Below are 22,783 nucleotides of genomic sequence, written 5' to 3' on the forward strand. Positions count from 1 at the left end.
CTTTGCAAACAGATACCTGCCTTCAGCTTATAAAAACTACAGGTAAGTTGTGAATGAGATATACATTTATATGAGGATATGCACTTTTATTAAACTTCAGGAAAATTCCATTAATATGCAATAAGTATGGCAAAGTAGGAGCACTATGAAAGCATCTGTAACTGCATGTATATATATTTATAGGGAAAGCATTGAAAGAACTATGTAGTAATACATATCTAAGAAAACAAGCAAGAAGCATGATAAAAATGTTTGACTGTGTTGCATTGCAAAAAATGGGGATAATCTTGCTCAACAATTTTTGACAATGAATTCAAAGCAAAGCAGCTGATAAAAAAAGGATATGAATAACAAAAACATAATGCAACAGAATATGATAATGCATTACAAAAAAAAGATTTTTAAACATTTACTAACAAATGAGAGAACTAGCTTTGCTGGTGTGCAAGTGAGATCTAAATAAGGGTAGAAGTGAAGTATGATAATAGATGGGATAACTAACCGGGAAGCCTTCTAGAACATGATGAAGAGCATTGACCTCTACACTCTGTTTCTGTTGAAGCTCTGATAACATCATGACAGCAAGCTCCTCCTCAATCTCTTCTAGTGATAAACGCTTCTCCTCAATCAAGGAACGCCGCATCACTGGTGGGTAGAAGAACAATTTGGGAGAGGATAGGAGATTTTATAATTTTGGTCTTTGTCCTGGGAGATAAGATTTTTAATGACATTTAAGAAGCTGTGGAATCTTGTTTCTTCTATGTCTGTTCATATGTCTGTCTATCTATCCGACGGTCTGTCATTCTCTGTCCCTCTCTCTCTCTCTCTCTCTTTCATTCGGTGATCATTAAAGTAATGTAATATCTATGTGTACATAAAACTTTCACAAGTTCCAAGAATGGTCTACGTATGTACACTTCAATTCTCTACATCATTAACACACTGAATTTATCCAAATTGTAAAAAAAGAGAAAATTCTTGCAGTGACAATGGCCATTGTGAACGATTCATGACAGTTGTCTGTGTTTACAATGTTCAGATGCTATAATATGCTTACTTTCTATCTTGATGTTTATAGCGCTCTTGAGGAGTCGATGCTGCTGCTCCTGATACTCAGAGACCTGTGTGAGATGTCTGGATAGCTCCTCCTCACTAAGCCCACTCACGTCTACATCACCAAACTCCAGATCAGAATCCTCACGCAGCTGACGTCTCTCCTCTTTCAGGGCTTCCAGCTGGGCTAACAGGTCCTGGGTCAACACATGCATAATTTGGTTTTAGCATTATTGATTACTCCTTCTATTTTGTGCTTTGCTCGCAGGTAACGATCCAGTTAAAAACAATGAAAAAATTACCTAACAAACAACATGAAATACCTTTAAACATGTGGACGACATGTATGCACCTTTTCTATGATATGGTGGTAGCCTAGTCTTGGATATTACATTTAACACATATCTTGATAAAATAAGATATAATTTTAATAATATGATAATAATTATAATACTAATAATTTTGTTTACCAAGGGAAGTCGTATCACCTTCAACGCTGTTCTTCCTGAGAGCCCTGCAACTACTATTACCCTAGCGATTGCCAAATACCCATTCACACCTGGGTGGAGAGTGCTTAATGTTGGTTAATGTTGGTTAATGTCTCGCCAAAGGACATTAGTGTTAAGCTTAGATTCAAACCCTCAACCCTTGGATTAACAATGTTTTAATAGGTTCCTCACATTTCACCCTGTACCCTTCTATTCAATACAATTAATTTCGACTTCTTTTCAAAGAATTAATTATATAATGTGACACTTTTAGTATATTTCATATTATGTTCTAATTTTGTCAATTATGTGAATACTTTTTTTGTGAAATGTGAAACAAATAAACTTGAAACTTGAAACAATGTTTGGATTTTGAAGCATGCAAGCTAGCCTACCTTGAGAGCTAGTTCCTCCAGCCTTGTGCGTTCCTTGGAGTTAGCCATGGCACCATCTATGAGAGTGACCAGGACATCTCGCTCACTGCTCTGCTTCTTATCTACCTCATCCATCACCGTAGAAACCAGGGATACCGGATCTTAGGTGCAAACAGAGTCGTGATAAGATGATTAGTTTCAAATCATTGCAATACATGGTCCCATACATTACGGACCACATCTATGAAGTTAGTGTAACTAATCAGTGTATTAAGATGATGGCCTTCCTACAGCAGGGTATAAGACCACATATCCAGTAAAATATTAATGCTGATATCAATAAATGTTCGAGCCACCCTTATACCTTGTAACGTATGGGATATTAACTAACCTTGGACTTTCCCTCATACATACACATAGATAATGTATGCATGGCTGTGTTAGTACATACTGAAGGGAATGACAAACTATTATACATTTTGGCATCAAGAATTAAGAAACTCTAAGAACAACACACAAAAACCCTTGCTCTGATATATGACTAGAAAGTAAAAAAGGGGAAAGTGATGGGCAAAATGCATTTCATCACAAGTCACTTTGTAAAATTTAAAGGATCTGGACATATGTTTACCTACTATAATGTTTACAATTAAGTTTTTACCAAATCTTGATGATGTATTTTAACATGTGTTTGTGAATTTAATTTTTTTTTTTACACAAAATTGAAATGGAACCAATTTTGCAGAAGAAATTTACTACATAATATCGTTTGTTAGCATACATCCAAAATTATCATATTTCTTTTAAATGAAATGCATAATTCATAACTTCATTACCATTCCAGTAAAATGTTCACACAAAAAAGAGGTGAAAACAGACAAGGCAAAGCCAGGCATTAAAATCCAATCTGTGAACATACCTTGGACAAGCATTACACTAAACTTAATTTATGCAATAAAAATAATAACTAATGGAAGTGTCAAATGAATTGGTGCTTATCATCTTGCCTTCAATTTGAATTACCTTGATTCATAACAAGAACATCTCCCTTGGCTGATGTAGTTGATCATAAGGTAGATGGAGATGGTGCACACATGATGGAAGCAATGCACATGAGGTGATACAATGAAATAAGTTCTCCCACTGAATGGATCTTATTAGAAGGTTAAAGTGTTATAGAGGTCATGTCTATCTAGTGAGCTATCTAGCATTCTGTCTAAATGCAGCTTTAATATGGTGTTAATATATCTATATATATAGAAAAGGTTACGTCATGCAAGATTGAATTCTTGTTAGTTAGAATGGGTCAATGTTATCAAATGCAAGTGTTAGATTCAAATTGAGATGTCTTTATTATGACGTATCAAAAAGATTCATTTAGGACTTTTATAATCTTATCGTTATATGTGTTCAAATTATAAACAAACAACTAATTCAGGATAAAGGAAGAAAATAATATAGTATTAATGACTGCTTTGAGAGAAATAGTTGTTTTATACGCTCAAGGGAAGATTAGAATTGTGCTATTGCCCAAGGCGTGCCGAGGGCAATAGCCCAATTGTAACCTTCCCGAGAGCGTATAAAAAGCAACTATTTCTCGAATATTAAAGCAGTCATCAATACTTTTATATGCCGAAAACAAAAGAGTCAACTAATGACACCGCCTTGGCCTTTTTCTAGTTTATCTGCACGGTTGTTTTTTATGAGTGTATCTTTGAGAGTAGACTAGATCTAGATTCTAGTCTAAGCAAGATATTTTTACAATTTTGGGGGTGGGCCGGCCCTGTGGGTAATAGGGAGAAGAACCTGCGCTTTCATATCACACCTCACTTATTGAGTATCACCTTCAGGATCACAACAGATAAAGGTTTGAATCTCGAATTGAAAAAAAAAACTTGACTTTTTTTGCATGGTCGCGCAATGCACGTAGACTGTATAAAGACTGCATTGCGTGCAATCTCTATGGGAAGAATTTTAACACACAACATCGGGTGCGCGATCAGACACCCTGACTACTAGACTCTAGATCTATTTTTGTCTACGTCTATGCTTTTTCAGCAACTAAACGAACATGTTTATGGATAATTTCACGTACCCTTTTTGTTGTTCTTGCTATCAGCGAGTCTTGCATTTGATAAGTTGAAATCTTGGAAGAGTTTCTTTAGCCATTTTTGTCTTGTTTGGAATTGTCTTGTCTTGTATGAAAATACCGACCAATTCTTCGCACACGTACGGTATCCTTGATCGCTCAAACCATTTTAAACATGTAAAGCTATGGGTAACCATGGTTACTGGGATTTTAAAACTATTTTTTAAAACTATTACATGCATGGGTTTGGAATTTTACCGGGAATTTTACCGGGAATTTTACCGGGAATTTTACAGGAATAGTTAAAGTTTATGAATGCAATTTTGACCAATCAGATGGCTGGATTTCTTAAGTGAGGTATATAATGAAAAATAATGTGACACAATTGACTCAGTTATCGTCAACATAATTGCAACTATCACATGGGCAAGCATTAGTATCAATAAATGAATAGTAGATTACTAGAAAAATGTGGTAATAATTACTAAGCAATATATAATACAGGCAAAAAACAACTAATTCACATGCACCTAAATATGAATAAGCAGCCGTCTACAAATTGGCACAATCCTTGCCTCTAACGAAGGTTTCAATTTCTTCAGTTTCACCCTTGCAGGAACAATTACCCCTAGCTCATATTTGATCTAAAACTCTTATATCAGCCACAACAAAGATGGTAGGTATAGCATTTAATAAAGTGCATTCTTGCCTTCAACATTTGTTTAATGCAAATGTAGATGATGCAAATGTAGATGAAGTAAAAATCTTTTCTGAACTTTAAGCAACTTTAAGTAGATGTAAATGAGGTGAGTATGAGGATATGAAAGTGCAAACTATTCTATCAAAAAGGAAACCATGTAAATGAAGTGAATAAAACAATATTGATCAGTCAAAAAGAATGCAACTTTCTGATGTATAAGTTGGTGCATTAGTAAATTGTATATAGAAATAAATAAATGGCTTATTAGAATCAGTTAGTGTTGACAAATGCAAAAGTCTTGAATTCATATGAAAAGTTCTACTTTATAAAATGAATTATTTACCCTGGATTACTTTTATTTATTTCCTTAGTAAATAATTAAAACTAAAAAAACACAATATTTTCATTCTTGCTCTTTGGACAAAATTAAAAAAAATATAGTATAAAGGTCATGAAGTTCAGAGTAGATTGAAAGTCATTCAAAGAAATAACTGAAATTTTACATAACTCTCCCAAATGCTCTAATGAAAGACAGATTAGTTTGCAAGTAATTGTAGAGCAATTCTAAAAGTAAATCTTAAATAAATCTCCTTACTCCTAAGAAAAACCTCCACTAAAGTATTATGAGATAGTGAATTATGATCACATTCCCACCACCGCATGTATACATGTAAGCTTGAGAGGAATGCCTCTTACCTGACTTGGTGGCATGTGCTGCATCCGCTTTGGCATTCTCCTTCTCCTCCAGCAAGAGCTGTTCTTGGATGTCAGACCTAGTAAGATGCTTGGCCTGCTCCCCTTTCTCATCACCAGCCATCTTGGCTCTCCTAGCTGCCAGCCTCTCCCTAGCAAGCTGCTTTTGACGCTCCTTGTCCTTCTCGTAGCTACGGATGGAGGTGGAGTAATAGCAAAACAGGATTAAGTCGAGGTGAAAGCAAGGGGGAGCAATTCACATTCAAGGACACATATAAACTCTTTCTGCACTGCTTTACATACCATATCGTCTGGAGCCAGAAAGGCATTCATCGTATAGTTTAGCAGACTTTAACGCCCTTCTGGCTCTCGATTAACTGACAATTGAAGTTGAAGAAATTCCCTCTGGTGAGATTTGAGAAAATTTATGGAAGAATAAAGTATATTTCCCTACATTTGTAATGCCTTTATAAATCATGCTTATATAATTAGATAATTGTTGCGAAAAATGTAAAAAATGCAATTATTTATAGTTTATCCAATAAGTTTGATCAATGACCAATTACTGCTACATACATGTATTGGTCTAGATTTACATACATGTACGAGTGATGCATGTATACATGTTTGTACACTATGTGCTACTACCAGATCCATGGTTCATGTATATCAATGTACAAATGAATCAAATTTGTATTTTTCTTGCTATTGTACCTTTTTTACTTCTGGAAAATCCCAGTAAGAGTGATAGATATGATGACAATGACAATTACAACATGCTAAATACTACATGTACATTTCTAGCGATCTATATACTTGTGTATTTACAGACATGTCTCACAAATTCTATTTCTGTGGACTTACTTGGCCTCTCTGGTCTTCTCATGCTGCTGTGCCAATCCAAAGAGGGCAGCAGCTGCCTCAAACTTCTCTTCATCCTGCAGCTTGCGTTGGTCCCTCCTGAGCTTAGCCAGGGCCAGCTGTCTCTCCTTCTCACTCTGCAGGGTATCGTCCTGACTCCTCAACGCAGCCAGCAGAGCATTCTTCTCATCCTCAAAGTGGTTGTTTAGTCCTTCAAGAATGTTCTAGCATCACAAGAGAGAAAGATATTATATACTTACATGTAGCTCAATATTTATGAGATGTCAGCTCATAAACTACCATGCATAGAGCTTGTCTGTCATGTCGATGTTTGAAAATGAGAAAAAAAAAGGCCGTAGACTACTGTACATTTGCTTGGGACATTTACTTTGTATGCTTAAGTTTGGAGAAAAAAATATAAAAAGGAGCATGATATTACTCCAAGATGAAAACAGACCGGATATTTCATATATTACTACTCAAAATACAATGATGAACATGGGAAAGAGATAGATCAAAAGAAAGACAAAAGCAGAAGAAAGCAAGAGAGAGAGAGAGAGAGAGAGAGAGAGAAAGAGAGGGAGAGAAGAGCTAGAGAGGGGAAAAAAAGAAAGATAAAGAGGCAGAGATAGAAAGAAGAAAGAAATGAAGAGAAAGAGTGAAAAAAAGAGAAAGAGAAAAAAACAACATTGAACCGTTGTCAGAGAACATGAGAAAGAGAGAGAGAGAGAGAGAGAGAGAGAGAGAGAGAGTAATGAGCCACTTACATGTCTCTTCTTTCTGTCTTCCAAGATTTCTTTTCGAGACATCTCATGTTGAACGATCTCATCCAACACCTCATCATTGGCCTCCAATCCTTGGGCCTCACGTTCCTCCTTCAACTGCTTCTTTCTCTCAAGACGCTGCTTCAACTTCTCCTCCTGCTCTGTCTTGGTTGCCCCTAGCAACCGAGCCAGTTCTGAAAAATCAATTCCAAATTTTATGTATGATGGGAAGATGTTAACAAGTTTTTAAGTCACGAAAGAATTCAACATTTTTTTGCAAACTTTCTTTGTTATATTAATGAACCTTCATAGATTGATTACCAATACATTACAATGTCAATAAATGTGGATGAAGTTAACAGTGCTACTTAGCATTTAGATATAAAAGCAATCATGAAAGGAATTGAAATGTTTGTCATAATATCTTGGAACACCCTTCCTGAAAGTTTATCATTAACATACAGAAAGAGAAATAATATTGCTAATTTCTAATAGGAATAATAATAATTTTTCACACCGCAGTATGAATAACCTGAAAATTATAACTTGAGGAGAACGCTAAGTAAAATAACCTACCATTGTCGCTTTACACTTAATCCCAATCGCCTTTTGGACTAATTTTTATTACAAAAAATTAATTGAAATTTAGAACTGCAGTTTTGTGAATGTTTGATTGACTGTTGATTGACTGTTTGATTGTTTGAGTGAGGGTTTGAATGATGTTATTGTCATTATCATCATCATCATCATCATCATCATCATCATCATCATCATCATCATCATCATCATCATCATCATCATCATCATCATCATCATCATCATCATCAAAGTCCCCTACCTGCTTGATCCTTGATGCCCTGACTGAGTAGGGAGTTGGCCTCATCAAACTTATTCTCCTGTCTCATCTTACGTTCCTGGAGCTTGAGTTTCATAAGACGAGCCTGACGCTCACGTTCAGTGAGCTTGGCCCACTCTGCTTCGCCTGTCTGCTTGATCAAAGCCTACAGATACAAGATTAATAGAAATAAAAACAATAAACATTGTAAGTTTGAAAGTAATCTATCAACGGAAGGCTCTCAGAATTAGTAGGACTGGACAAAGTCACTGCCTGCAAAGAACTAGCAATAGGGACTTTTAGATTCGCACGAAGACAATGGGGATGGCTACGGTTGACATCCTTTTAATGCACTGCCTTGAATGGACGTCACACGTATCAGTCCACGCAAATCTAAAAGTCCCTAATAATGAGTCTCCAATATGGACTTGAGGTTGCTGTCCACCCCCCCCCCCCACCCAAAATAACAAAAAGACATAAACAATTCCCTAGTCCTACCAACAACAGAATTGCAGTGGTCTCACCTCTGCCAGTAGTTTATCTCTCATCACATCATATTTGCTCTCCAAAGCTTTCAAGAGTTGTTCCTCAGTCACCATCTCTGTATCAGACTTGGTCACCAGGACGGTGGCAGCCACATTGTCATTCCATCCGTTGGCTCGGGCGATGAACTGCACCTGCTTCAACTGCTTTAAGGTCATTGCACTCTGAGGGAAGAGGTCAAGAAAGGTCAGAGGTTAAGAGAATATTGGAGAAAAACATTAAGTTTGTTTCACAGCGACTTTCAAGAGATAAAATTCCAGTGTACATACAACTCATATTCTTAATCATATGTTCTATGCATCATTCATGGCACATTCAAATACATAACATCACATTTGCTTGTTGGATATAAACCTGAAGAAATATCAATGCACTTTTTTGTGACATCCTATATCAGTAGATGTATATATCTTCAAAAATATACTGTAAAATCTGGGGTTAAATGAGTAACAACTTAATGTTTGAAGCACCTTCAGTTTCCCTCTTCCTTTATCTTCACATGATCTGTACACTGTATGTAGACACCTCACATTGATCAGGATCAAGGATTCTACTATAACGATGGAGATGAATAAATGACAGGTGCAGTATAGGCCCAGGATATATGGCTTCATTGATCTATGCATGCACTCTTCAATTACAAGTTCTACTAATCCAAGTCTCCCTTTAAATCCTGATTTTGCTAATCTTCTGTGGCTCTTAGGAGGCCATTTCTTACCTTGCTCTCAAGATCATCCATGAGATAGCCAGCCTCTTTGTCCTGTTTCTCTTGAAGGTCAGCGATGAGACTGACCTCTACGTCCCCGTCAGTGGCCTCTCCACCCTGGATAGCTTTCATCCCAATGAGACGACTTTCAAGCAAGACAGCTACTCCTTTCTGCGTGTTAGAATCCAAAATCAAAATAAATTCAAATGTTATAAATGAAGATCTGGGCCCCGTCTTATGCACAATGGCATCTATATACATATCAAATAGGAGACTGTAAACTTGAGATTGATTCAGATCAATTGCAACTCTTTATAAGATGGGGCCATGGTCTAAGTAAAAAAAAAAGAAATAATAAAAAATGAAAGAAGACAAAAAGAAGATGAAAGACAGAAGAAAAGAAAGAAAAGGAGTTTGCTTATTAGTGAGTTAAGGCTTCTGGAAATGTATCAATCAGATCTGATTATTTTCCAGGTACTGAACAATAATGTCACTATGTGAAAGACACAAAAAGGTTTGAACCTGTTTAACGTTTAGCACAACCAGAGAGATCAATACCTGCTCAACTCACATCTCTATATGAAATCTGAAGACTTCTTTTTTATAATCAGGGTTCTTTTTTTTCTCTTTTATGTCGCTTTTTATTTAGTAATATTGTATACTTTCATTACATGGTGTAATACATCAGATTTAACCCTAAAAGATTTCAAAATCATATTTCAGCTTCTCAAAAACTTGTTATCAGTACCTTCTATAATTTACCAAATCATTAATTGGGAGAAAAGAAATGGAACAGAACAGAAAAGAGAAGGAAAGTGAGAGAATAGCGTTATGAGAGAGAGCAAGCAGGCATGAGAAAGAAGTCAACTGGGGGAGAAAGAGAAAACGGAAGGCGAGATAGATAGAGAAAGAGATGACTGACCCGGAGAATATCTGTCTGTTCGTCCTCAGTCTCCTTGGTGGGTCCACTTTCCCTCCACTGTCGACGCTGCTCCTTCAGTTCACCAAGTTTCTGTTGACGTTTGTCCTCAGACATAAGCCCTGCTGTTTTCCTGAGATCTCCCTGGCTCTCATCTTGCACCAGCTGCAAAGGAACATAAGATGAAAGCATGAGAGCTTACATTTTCTCAATCATCAATTTTTTTAAAAAGTTTAAAATGTTTAAATGATTGCTGATTAATATTACAACAAATTTCAAATTCAGATTTAGAGCCCTTGAACTGTTATGCTTCATTAAAACTGAACTAAAATGTCCATGGACTAAATGGGATTCATTAGACACCTGCACGGTGTAGGCCTTTTTGCACATTCATTTTCAAAGAGTTAAAATATCTGGTTCCTTTCAACTTAGTTGGATATTTCTTTGTTCTACTTAAGATTCTGGACAAAATAATATCATCATCACATGCTTAATCACCAACGTCACCTCTTCATCATCACCACTATATCCATCTAAATCACCATAATAAACATCATTATAAACATCATTAGCACCATCATAATCTTGCTCCTCCTCCTCCTCCTCCTTTTATCATCATCACCACCATCTATCATCATCACAAACCACGATCTATCATCCTCCTCCTCACCACCACCTCTCACCTGCATGAGGAAATCTCTCTCAGTAGCATGTTTCATCTTCATTTCCTGGATCACAGCCTCCTGCAAAGCCTGCTTGTCACAAATGATCACTGTCATCATCATCATCATCATCATCATCATCATCATCATCATCATCATCATCATCATCATCATCATCATCATTATCATCATCATCATCATCATCACCATCCTCCTAACCGTTATTACCATCATCATCCTCCTAACCGTTATCACCATCATAATCATCACCATCATCATGATCACCACCACCAGCACCACCACTACAAATACCACCAATCAAACCCCCATCACATCTCACCTGCATGAGGAAATCTCTCTCAGTTGAGTGTTTCATCTCCATCTCTTGGATAACAGCCTCCTGCAAACCCTGCTTGTCATTCTCATTCTCTGGCAGCATCACAGGGGTCACAGTCTCCTTGGTCTCTGTGGCAGCTGCCTTCAGGCGACGTCTCTGAGCCAGACGCTCCTTGGCCAGCTGCTCTTGTCGCTTACGGTCTTTCTCCTTCCTATAAAGGCCATATGACAAGATTATCATGCTGTTATCATACAGGAAACAGAGGACATAACTGCAATTTCTGACAAAAAGACCATTCCAAATAGCAGCAATGAAAATATTGAGATTTGTTTGACTCTGACTAAATAGTGCATTTGTGAATAACCAGTATAAAATAATGATGATAAGGTACATAACTGGTGACTTGTGAAACAAAGTTGAAAATAAGGCTTATGCCACCATCTCGGGTTGACTGGTAGTTTCATTCCTATGTAACTTACGCATCATCTGCTTTCTGTGCTAGCCCCATGACAAGAGCAGCAGCTTCAAACTTATCCTCCTGCCTTGCTTTTCTCTGTTCTCTTCTCAGCCTGGCTAGCTCTGCTTGTCTCTCCTTCTCACTCTGAAGTCTGTCGCCCTGACCTCGCAGAGCGGCCAACAGGGCTGCTTTCTCCTGCAATGCAAATTAATAAAAAGCACCACTGTCATCTATGTCATCTTCATATCATCTTCATCATTGAAATCATCATTGAAATCACCATTCTTTTGATCATCAACATCATAATCATCATCACCATGACTGTCTACATTTACATCATCTTCAGTATCCTCCTGCCTGTCAGCCTGTCACCATGTCCTTTTGATACTTTACAAACAAAAGGTATACAGCCTTTCTATCAAATTATCAAAATAATACTGGCATTTAGTCATCTAGTCATCAAAACAAGACTGACACTCCATTTGTTGGTACTTTGTACTTTAAAGGCAGTGGCTTTGAAAGTTGAAAACTAATTTAGGCTTTAAAAATTTCCTTATTAAAGTCAACTTACATCTTCTAATCTGTTGTCAAGGTCCAGAAGGATATTTCTTCGTTGTTTCTTCAGTTCTTCCTCCTCCTGTTTGATCTCCTCTTCCTCCAGATGATCTATATCTTCCTCACTCATTCCTAAACGATTGAAAAACAAGGACAGTGGTGTGATCAGATCTTAGGTCTAAATTTCATTGTACAACAAGAATTCCATATTGATTGCCGAGAGCCAAAATAGTGTTAACTCTATGATGTATGTTGCACTTTGATGCTTTGATAGTAACAGTGAATATGACTTAATGTATATAATCCTTTTGAGTTACAAAATTATTTGCATTGTACTTGGATGTGTTGTGGGATTGGCATAACTTTACTCTTTTGACTTAAACAAATTTTTAAAATGACGTTGATATATTATATATTCAAACAGTTTTTTAATATTTTTAAATCTTATATTTTAACTTTTTAAATCATATTTCAACTTGAGGTGCACTTGGCAGAGGCTCGCTTTTCTTTTTTCCGGTTTTGATGAAAACATACCTCAAGACTGTACGATTCTCCTCTCTTTCTATTTTTCTTGTTCTACTCTGTCCTTCTCTACCCCTCTCCTCTAATCTTTTGTATATTCTCTGATCAACTTGTTTTCTTTATTCTTCTTCCTTCTATTCCTCTTTCTATTAACATCACTCTTGGACTCTTCTCATGTAATCAAAATCAGTAACTGTGCTTCTGATTAACATATTTCACACAATCTCTAATTCCCTTTGCAAAACTTAGCCATGGCTTCAGCCTTCAGCTTGAAAGCTATCAACAAAAGGCAGCTATTCAACATCCATGGATTGAGAGGGGCAGTCTCATATAACATCCATGGGTTGAGGGGGGCAGTCTCATATAACATGCCATTATCTTGCAAATTAAGGATGGATCTAACAACCACCTAACAGTGACGCAAGGGCATCTTTTTGGCTCAAAGCAAGTTAATGCGATAGTGTCTTTAAGATTGACAAACACCAACTAGCATCATATGAATATATGTAATACCTTGAGCAAGTCTTTGCTTGCGTTTCTCAAGCCTCAACCTTAGCTTCTCTTCCTGTGCCTTCTTAGATTCTCCCATGAGAGCCTCGAGGGCGTTCTGTGATTTGAGAGCATCTCCCAGGAGGGCAGCTGCTTCATCCATCTTGCCCTCCTGTCTCAGTCGCCGCTCCTCTAGCTTGAGCTTCATCAGACGTAGCTGACGTTCTTTCTCTGATAGACGAGCCCATTCACCTTCACCCATCTTGGTTATAGGAAACAACATTAATGATAGAGTAAGATCATTGATCTTCATCTATATATCTCTTACTTAATGTAATCTGCCTATCAATTTATCTATCCATCTATCAACCTATCTATTGATCTATGATCTACCTATCTATTCATCTATCAATTGAGTGATCTGTCTCTCTACATTACTATCTACTTTTCTGTCCATAGCAATAAATCACTCATGAATATTCTGCTGTAATAATGTAATGCTGTTTGACATATTACAGTTTGCACCATCACCATATTTATTACAATGTTTTGCAAAGGTTTCGAAAAATGTTTACATGTATTTAAGAACAAACATTGTGGATGGGGCTATTTTAAAAACTAACAAATTTAAATTTCAGTGAGAGAGAAAAAAATTTAATGTCTAGCTTATTAACAAAGGTACTGACGATCTTCCTTATACATCTGGCATTTTTGAAGAATATTATCCTTTATATTTTTTTTTATCAGAACATCAAATAAACTCTAAGCAATAACATCATTTCTTGAAAAGCCAGAAATTGAGTAAGGAGATTTCATAATCCCATCGATGATAAGTGTCATATGTGTGATGCATACCTGTTTCATGAGTGCATCAGCAAGTAGCTTATCCTTGAGAGCATCATATTTAGCTTCTAGAGCTTCCACCAGCTGACTTTCATCAGCCTGAGTACCAAGGTCTGTACTGGTGATCACCACGGCAACGTTCTCGTGTTTCTCCAGTCTGATGGCCTCCAGGGACTCCTTCTGAAGCTTCTTCAGCGCTCCAAGCTCCTGCAGGAGAAAACAAGAGATCATCAATAAGCAAACTATTATTTCATTTTATTTATTGCTTTTAAGCTATTGAACGTGTTGAGTAATTACACTGAGTTAGACAGTACCACCTGTGTGCTTAGAAACGCCTGTATTAAGCGCCCTATAAATGTAATTATTATTAATTATTATTACTAGAGCAGTCTATGGTTTACAACTGCCCGAGGGTAAGATATCAATCTGCTTTTTGCTTCAATCAATTAATAAATGTCATTTGGTTTATCAATATCTTAAACAATATGCTTGCTTTCCCAGCATCCTAATTAATAAGCACTATTATCACTCATCAGTTTCAATCAGTTTCACTCAGCCAGTGAAACAGCCAGTGAAACAGAAAAAGAAATCCAAATTTGAAATTATAGTTTTCCTTTTACTAAATTTGAGTCATACAGAATCCCTGAGTGATAAACATCAAAAATTCACCCACTTTTCTTAAGTTATGTGATATACAAAAAGCAAATTATTAATTTTTGGGAAGAAATAAGAAAAAGCAGTTGCCCATTATATATTCAAAATGTCAAATCTTTCTCTTCTCAATTTTCACAACTGAAAATGAGTACCCTGGTGAGATTACTGGTAACATACGATACATTGCACAAAACGATCCCATTAATTTAAGTACTTTCCTGACATTTTGCTGAAAGTTCTCACCTTATCAGGAAGGGTCTGCATGATTGCCTCGCTCTCTTTGTCTTGATGAAGCTGTAGATCAGCCATAATGGACACAATGACCTCATCTGCAGTGACCTCTGAACTTGTGGACTGTAGCAGCTTACGACGAGACACTAGCTTCAGGATGGCTGCTTCCAAGAGGAGCTTAAAATGCTCCTCTTTGTCATCTAAAAGAAATATTAGAATAAAAGAATAATCAAGGGGAACAAATTCATACGTAAATTATCATATTATTTGTAATTGCATAATATTTGTTAAAATTGTTGTATCCTTCAGATTTGTACTCACACCTAAAATGGGTAGGTCCAAGGAGAACTTGTATAACTCTGTTTGTGGGATAAATTCAGTATTAAATATCACATAATGCCCTCTAGACAAAACCCATTCATGCTTAAATGTGTCTCCGTAAAAGCAAGCAGTAACAATACTATGAAATACCCTCCTGACTATTATAAATCATCAATGGTTGTCAATACGTGTATTCTCTGGCATAGTCTGCAAAAGGTTGCACATGTATTTTGTGGTTGTTCATTAGAAAAGTGGTTCCTCTATTTGGGTCTAAAAATCACCAGTTTGTGGTTTTCAACTTTGCTTTGTGTGCAGAACCTGAGATCAAAGCCTTTTATCTAAAGTTGACTCTCTCGACCTTGGTGTAGAAATTGGATCCTTGGTAAGAATAATCTGCTGTGTAAGCTACAGGTGTATGATGCAGCTTAGTTTAATCAAGGGTAGAAGTAAAATATTTTCTACAAGGCAATACATTCTTACTATCATTATTCTTATTATTTATTCAGAGCACTCACTCAAGTCGAGTTGCTTTCTCTGTTTCCAGATCTCTTGTTGTTTGTCAGCTCTAGACTCATTCATGAGATTCTCTGCAATAAATCTCTCCTCTTCACTGAACTCATGCTGGAGGAGACGAAGCAGAGCTGCTCTCTCTTTCTCATGCTTGATCTCAAACATCTTCAGTACAGCATCCTAATCGCAGAATACAGGATGATTGTTTAAAGGTAAAATATATTCATGAATAAATGGTATAGAAGGATGCAACATATAACTACCAGAGAAAGATTAACAGATTACTTTGATCTTCATCTTCTATGAAACATAGGAGACTTAGGTCCTACAACATATCTCAGGGAATATTAACATGGAGGACAATTTCCTGTATATACCAAATTCCTAACTTCAACTCTGTACCAGACACTATACCTGAACCCAATCTTAACCCCAAACCTAATCCAAAACCCAATTGTGATCTTAAGCTTAATACTGTACCTTGGGCAAAATAATGACCGGAGTAATTAGCGGAGTGAATGTTGGGTAGTTCTTAATCACAAACATAAATGCTAATTAGATGCTTTATAATATTCATGTGCATTTTTTTCCATTCTGTCTCACTACATACTTCTCAAAAACATTTACCCCACATACAAAATAACTTCTCATACATCTTTACTTAATTTGACGGATACAAGAAATAAAAGTGGGGGAAGGTAGTCTATGCAACATGTTAAGGCACGTACACTATTTGGATCAGTAATCCAATCAGAATTTATGCTTCATGTAATATCCCTGTTACACTACTAAGACAGACATACGACCTACATGAGACTGAAAATTGTGTGAAAAAATGAGATAACTGTAAATGGCCCAAATGTTGTTGGTTAGTTAAGGGTCGGTCTGGTAGTGTGACTAGAGTATTATGAATTAGTTTACTTATCACTCAAGATGAACGATAAATCTTGTTCCCGTAACTAACCTGCATGGCAGCCTTGTCCCCATTGTCCACCACATCAAGCTCTTCCTCCTCTTCTTCCTGGATGGTTCCAAGTTTCTTCTTCTTCCTCGCAGCTTCCAAACGCTCCTTGGCTAACTGCTCCTGACGTCTACGATCCTGCTTTAGTCTGTACAGTGTTCAGAAAGCATTCATTATTATTCAATCCTACAAATACTTCAATCAATTGATAATCACCGGTTTATGTATTTGAAAATGGAATGAACTTTTCCCCTCTCTCTGTTTACCTTTACAACTGTTCTGGGCATCCCCCATCCTGGTTGGTCGAAACATTTCAGTATTTAAGAATAAAGATATTTCTTTTCAAAAGCTATATTACAGGTTTCATGCTACAGCCTTTAGCATTTTTAACAAAAGTGTCAAAGTAACTTTTCTTGTTCTGTCTGTCATGTCTGTCCTTGTTTTGCCTTATTTGTCTGATTTTTAAATGTTTTTTTTTTCTCTGCCTGGCTTCACTATGCTTTTTTATCTGTATGAATGTCTATATATATATTTCTTTGGTTATCCTTCCTTATAAATCACTAACCTCTCATCAGCAGCAGCCTGATGTCTCTCTGCCAGACCTAGCACCAACGCCGCAGCATGGAACCCATCTTCCATCCTTGCCTTACGCACCTCCCTCTTCAGCCGAGCAAGCTCCGCCTGACGCTCTCGCTCAGTGAGGTACTGGGCATCCACTCCCCGGAGTTGAGCAATGAGGGCGTCCCGCTCGGCATCCTGACGCTTCTGAATCTGAGTCAGAATATCAATGTCTCCTTCATCCTCCTCGTCTTCAGAGATGCCTTCATCGTCACCTTCTTGAATGGGGTCTAAACCTGAAGTGAATGAGACGGACAGAAAGAAACATTATTCCTTATTGGGGTCTACACATTTGAGAACAATTTAAAATAAGAAAGAATATCTGATATCCATTTATACCAGTCTTACCTTCTTGAATGGTAAACATACTTATAACAAAATATAAATTACATATTCATGATAAATATAAATATTTCCTACTGCCTTCACTTATAACCAATTCAATTGAATAAATATTGTTTACACTCATAAGTCTTAACATCAGGCATTCACAGTGTTTCCATTTGTTCTCACATAAAAACAACTGCTTGGCAGTCAATTTCCTACACTTAAAGGGAGTGGGTAGTCAGTTTCCATGTGCAGAAGGCCGTAATTCGCTGACACCAGACTTGGTGGAAATGCCATTAATGGGAGTACAAATCTGAACACAGAAAACCTGTTGGCAAGTCAAGAATTACCCCCTAGTCTCTCGGAGCATGCTCAGAGATTCTTCGGGCGAAGGAAAAGCAAAGCATTACATAATGGTCATAAAATCCAAGGCTATAACCCTGGTGATTGACAACACCTGTTATTGGGTAAACACCCGAACGGTATCAAATTCCCCATGAGAGCTGACTTCTACGTGACTTTAAGAACTGAATTCCCAACTTCAAACCAGGGCCCAATGTAATACCTATTACCCTAATTCAAAACCCAAACCCTACTCGTAACTTGATATGCATGACAAAATAAAGCCTGGAGTAAATGTTGCCAGAAGGAATGTTGGACAACTATACAGACATTAGAAATGTTGATAAAAACATAGAACGAACCTTGTGACAACCTTCTTTTTCTCAGTTCCATCTTGTGCCTTCTCTTCTCTTCATATTGGGTTCTCTCTGTACCCATCAACCTTTTGATACCTTCTGATGAGACTACGATTCCTAGCTGCTCGGAGATCTCGGATGTCTTCCCTGTTTTCAGAAACAAACAAAAAAGTACCTGTAGAAATGTTGTCTGCATTGAAAGATATATAGCGTAGGCATGTGTATTAAATGTATGTATTAAATCCACCAGGTGGGTTTATTGCCTTCCCAAACGACAGGAAAGGAAAATAATGTAGACGGCTTGGTTACTTCATGTATCCAACATCTTGAATGTGTTCTTGTAATCATGTGATATCTTTACAAAATGAATGTTAATGCCTTGTTAGAAGATTCTATCCCCATTTATTCATGCTTCATGTCCTCATTTTCGTTCATTTACAATCAGGAATTAAGAGAATGCAAGTTGAAAACAGAAGTAGAAAAACTTTACCATCGGCTCTCAGCCTTCGTTCTTGTTGTTTGAGCTCATAGAGCATCTTATGTCTCTCCTCTTCACTCATCTCGTCCCATATCTCTTCTCCAACCTTCTTTATAAGGGCAGCTTTCAGGATCTTTTCTCGCAGGGTGTCATACTTCTTGTCCAAGGCCTACACAAGCGAATAGAAAATAAACGATTCATGATATTGAGTGAATTTTCAAAGGGAAAGGTTATTAGCTGTCTAGGGGACATTGATTGACTACACATGAATGCTCAGAAAGCAACCACACATATACACTTGTTTGTATGCAACCAGGGGATCTACAGCTTCAAGTCCAATGTGAAAATGTGTCACCATGTTATGTTTCAACTGGTCCTCCTTTAAATTCTAAACATAGCATCATCATCATCGTCTCCAGCAAAATTAGAATTCCATTCAGTGAAATGGTAGACAAAGAACTCGTCATGTATTCACACTTTTAAAATATAAAATTCAATGTGACGAGGATCGTACCTCTGAAAGGCAGATTTCACAATCAGACTCGAAGAGTAGGTCCATTTAAAAGAAAAGAAAAACTCAGCTGCAAAATGAAATATGACATAGTTGCAGTGCACTTTACAATCATACCACACTCAGCTAAACAAGTACACTTAGGGGGCATTTTGGGCACTAAATTACTTTGTTTTCACTGCCTCTTGCTGTTCATATAAAAAAGTTTCATTTTACAACAGCACTGTTTTTCAAGATTATGATTCACAGTCTCATGTATAAACGAAGCATCCCCAGGGTGAAAGCAATCAAAGATGGACTTTACCTTTAAGAGACTGTCTTCATCTCCTACACCTTCATACTGTGTGAGTACAACCAAGGCATTGCTCCCCTGTTCGTTGTGACGAGACCAGATCTGATCCATTCGAAGACGAGAAAGCTGCTCCTCGTTCTATAAAAATGAAACCAAATTTCTTTCTTCAGTCATGTGGATATTAAAACAACAAAATCAGCATTAATTGCTAAAACTACGCAAAGTATTATTTAACCTCCTCCTTACATTCCTTCAGTAGCGTTGCATTGGGAAAGTATGAAATGTAGAAACCTTTTGCTTGTTTTATGAAAGTTTTCATTAGCTGGAATAAATAGCCATGTGATATTGAGATTAAATCTGGGCCTCATATGTGGGTACAGAAAAAGGAATTAAATACACAACCAAAACCACATAACAGATTTTGTGATATTAGAACTGATTAATCAGCATCAGTTTATAAGTCAATACTTCTTCCCTAAAATCATCCAATTATATTTGAATGAATTCCAACAGCTGATATATATATTGTACATTACATACAAAACTTACTAGGCAATGTTATATTATATTTTCTATGATTTGTATAAATGTACATTTTCCATCCACTTACAGAAAGAGCTGTGTTGAAGACTACAAGTGAACTGTAGTAACACTTTAAACTTTTAAAATGATAATTCCTTTAAAATTTATTTTACATAAATGTTATATATTGTATTAAACTGAACAGGCTACTCTGGATAAACATGTGAAATGAATAAATCAACAAATACCAACTGAGTTTCAAAGTGAATTTGAATCTATTAGGAAGAAAACTGACCATGGTGAAGATAGTTGCCATGATGACTTCACTCTCCTTTTCTTGCTCCTCCTGGAGATCAGCCAGGAGAGTGGTAGTCACCTCCTCCTGCTCCACCTCCTGGCTCTCTGCTTTGAGCTGCTCCTGCAGGGTCCGATGACGCAGGATACTCTTGATGGCTCCAGCCTCCTCCAGGATGTCACGGTTCTCCTCTTTCTCTTCTGCAAGGCAAAGGAGGAGATCATTACATTACATTATATTAGATTGAATTACATTTTGTTGATGGATGCAAGTGATGGCTCCTGCCTTCTCCAGGACGTCACGGTTCTCCTCTCTCTCTTCTGCAAGGCAAAGGATTAGATCATTACATTACATTATATTTATAGATTGAATTATATTTTGTTGATGGATGCAAGTGACGGCTCCAGCCTCCTCCAGGATGTCACAGTTCTCCTCTCTCTCTTCTGCAAGGCACAGGAGGAGATCATTACATTACATTATATTAGATCGAATTAGATTTCGTTGATGGATGCTTGTGACGGCTCCAGGTGCCTCTATAAAATATAAAATATTACAATCAAACCAGTCATATCCAAATATCTGTATGAAAGGGCAGTGAAATGCAAAAATAAACAAGTTGAATTCAATCATAGGACCTGCCCTATCCCAACCCATAAAGATTTTGAAGTACAAAGCAAATTCCTAATCTTCGTTCCTGCCCTCCCTTGTGAACAAGAGGCGTCCCAATTCAAATTATAGCCCTCTCCCTCCTGCTCAAAGTACATACCTTTCTTCTCCAAGTTAAGTCCCTCGGCCTGGGACCGTAGATATAAGAGACGCTTCTGGCGACCCTCTTTGCCCATCTTCCTGGCAGCATCTCGAACATCCTCACTGCCTTCATCCATCACTATGGTAACAAGGAGTTCCTGCTCTGCTCGATGCTTGTGATCCATCTCGCGAAGGACAGCATCTCTCCAAGCCTCCACATCACCTGATAAATGATGGCAAGAAAGGGCAAATACATTGACGTTATCTTCTTGTAGTATAGTAGGATAATACCATTACTTGGGTATTTAAATCTTCTAAGTATTGGAAATGTCACCAGCTACAGAGTTGCTAAATATGGAAGAGTTTTATATTTTGGTCAAACAAAAATTGGCGGTATTGTGAATGAAAAACAAATTCGGAGCAAACCTTTTGGAGGTAAGCTGGGATCATCAAAGTCATCATCCATAACCTGGCCTGATTTCCTCTTCCTTGCTGCAATTCTTTCTCTGGCTAGCTTCAGTTGACGTTCCCGTTCTGCCTTCAGTCTATAAGATACAAGTTAAGTAACAGGACATATGCTTTTAAGAGCTATCGATTTAAAATATGTCAATTCAATAATGTCACATTCGTATTAAAGTACTGTTTCAATCAAATACATAAAAAAGAGAAAAATTTCGGCTGAAAAATCAATTCCATTTTGAGTAGATGTGATGAATCATATGAAACCTTCCCCTTCAAAAAAATGAATGAATTATACATTATACACATCCAATGATTTTTTTTTCCCTGTACCATAAATGGTTGTATGGCTTGCGCAAATTTGTTGACAAAATAATTAATGGATCTCACTTTTCCTCCATGTTTGCTTTGTTCCTTTCAGCCAGCCCAAGCAAGATGGCTGCCTCATCAAAGTTGGATTCCTTGGCTGCTCTTCGTTTCTCTCTCCTTAGTCTCAGCAGCAGCTCCTGACGTTCCCTCTCACTCAGGTACTGGTTCTGTTGTTGTCGTAGCAACATCATGATGGCATTCAGTTCCTCATCATGTCTCTGCTGTAGGTCCTTGAGGATGTTGCCTCGCTTTGCATTTTCCTCTTCCACTTCTGTTAGGAAATATGAACATTTGCATCTATTACGCACAGAAGTCATCACTTGCATATCAGAAATATTTACAATAAAACCTCTGCACCTTAATGCTCACCAATCTATGTACAGTATGATGGTTTCAATTGTATGAATAAAGAGCACAACGTAATTAATGCAGTTAATCATACAGCTTTCATCTCAGAGTAAATCCAGAGGGTGGGGGAGGGGGGGGGGGGGTGACATAATGATCTCAAAATCCTTGCAACAACAAGTTCAAGTTCACTTTATTCAATATTTTCATCAAAAATATACAAAGGTAAACAAACATACACAAGTTAAAAAATAATATCAATTTATAACAGGAGAATAACACAAGCAGAGAAGACAAAAAGAACAAGGGGAACAAATTTAAACATTTTCATTAATGAAAGTATTAGGAGACAAGACAGGAAAGCTGGGCCTTATGTTAAAGTCTATGTAAACAACACATTGTGTTCACTACAAAGTGTAGACAGTGGTTAAAAGGAGAATTATTTTACCAAGATTAAAGATGAATCTGGATCTTTATTCTCAATAAAAATATCAACATATCAAATTCTCCTTCAGTTTACCAGATGAAATGAAAGAAGAAAACAAAAATGAGTAT

At 37.0% G+C, this 22,783-nt stretch overlaps 1 protein-coding gene across 6 annotated transcripts in view; it reads right to left on the reverse strand.

The window, feature by feature from the left end:
- Window positions 1-22,783, reverse strand: part of LOC594379 (trichohyalin) — a 54,688-nt gene that overhangs the window by 19,749 nt on the left and 12,156 nt on the right. For 5 of the 6 annotated variants that reach the window (XM_030973088.1, XM_030973085.1, XM_030973086.1 and 2 more), the window contains 27 exons: window positions 21,905-22,154; window positions 21,482-21,600; window positions 21,075-21,278; window positions 20,309-20,508; window positions 19,504-19,629; window positions 18,701-18,857; window positions 18,217-18,357; window positions 17,133-17,421; window positions 16,571-16,715; window positions 15,612-15,786; window positions 14,788-14,975; window positions 13,903-14,097; window positions 13,072-13,309; window positions 12,053-12,168; window positions 11,504-11,676; window positions 11,028-11,235; window positions 10,029-10,190; window positions 9,119-9,277; window positions 8,382-8,564; window positions 7,861-8,023; window positions 7,026-7,216; window positions 6,262-6,482; window positions 5,401-5,588; window positions 2,939-2,968; window positions 1,937-2,076; window positions 1,058-1,250; window positions 503-645 (listed from right to left, as the gene is read on the reverse strand). In XM_030973088.1, coding sequence (XP_030828948.1) covers window positions 503-645; window positions 1,058-1,250; window positions 1,937-2,076; window positions 2,939-2,968; window positions 5,401-5,588; window positions 6,262-6,482; window positions 7,026-7,216; window positions 7,861-8,023; window positions 8,382-8,564; window positions 9,119-9,277; window positions 10,029-10,190; window positions 11,028-11,235; window positions 11,504-11,676; window positions 12,053-12,168; window positions 13,072-13,309; window positions 13,903-14,097; window positions 14,788-14,975; window positions 15,612-15,786; window positions 16,571-16,715; window positions 17,133-17,421; window positions 18,217-18,357; window positions 18,701-18,857; window positions 19,504-19,629; window positions 20,309-20,508; window positions 21,075-21,278; window positions 21,482-21,600; window positions 21,905-22,154 — 4,697 coding nt within the window. The remainder of the gene's footprint in view (window positions 1-502; window positions 646-1,057; window positions 1,251-1,936; window positions 2,077-2,938; window positions 2,969-5,400; window positions 5,589-6,261; window positions 6,483-7,025; window positions 7,217-7,860; window positions 8,024-8,381; window positions 8,565-9,118; window positions 9,278-10,028; window positions 10,191-11,027; window positions 11,236-11,503; window positions 11,677-12,052; window positions 12,169-13,071; window positions 13,310-13,902; window positions 14,098-14,787; window positions 14,976-15,611; window positions 15,787-16,570; window positions 16,716-17,132; window positions 17,422-18,216; window positions 18,358-18,700; window positions 18,858-19,503; window positions 19,630-20,308; window positions 20,509-21,074; window positions 21,279-21,481; window positions 21,601-21,904; window positions 22,155-22,783) is intronic. The other variant, XM_030973087.1, reaches the window with a different exon arrangement.

This window comes from Strongylocentrotus purpuratus, unplaced genomic scaffold, assembly GCF_000002235.5.
Source record: "Strongylocentrotus purpuratus isolate Spur 01 unplaced genomic scaffold, Spur_5.0 spur5_scaffold_6, whole genome shotgun sequence".
Classification (NCBI taxonomy): Eukaryota; Metazoa; Echinodermata; class Echinoidea; order Camarodonta; family Strongylocentrotidae; genus Strongylocentrotus; species Strongylocentrotus purpuratus.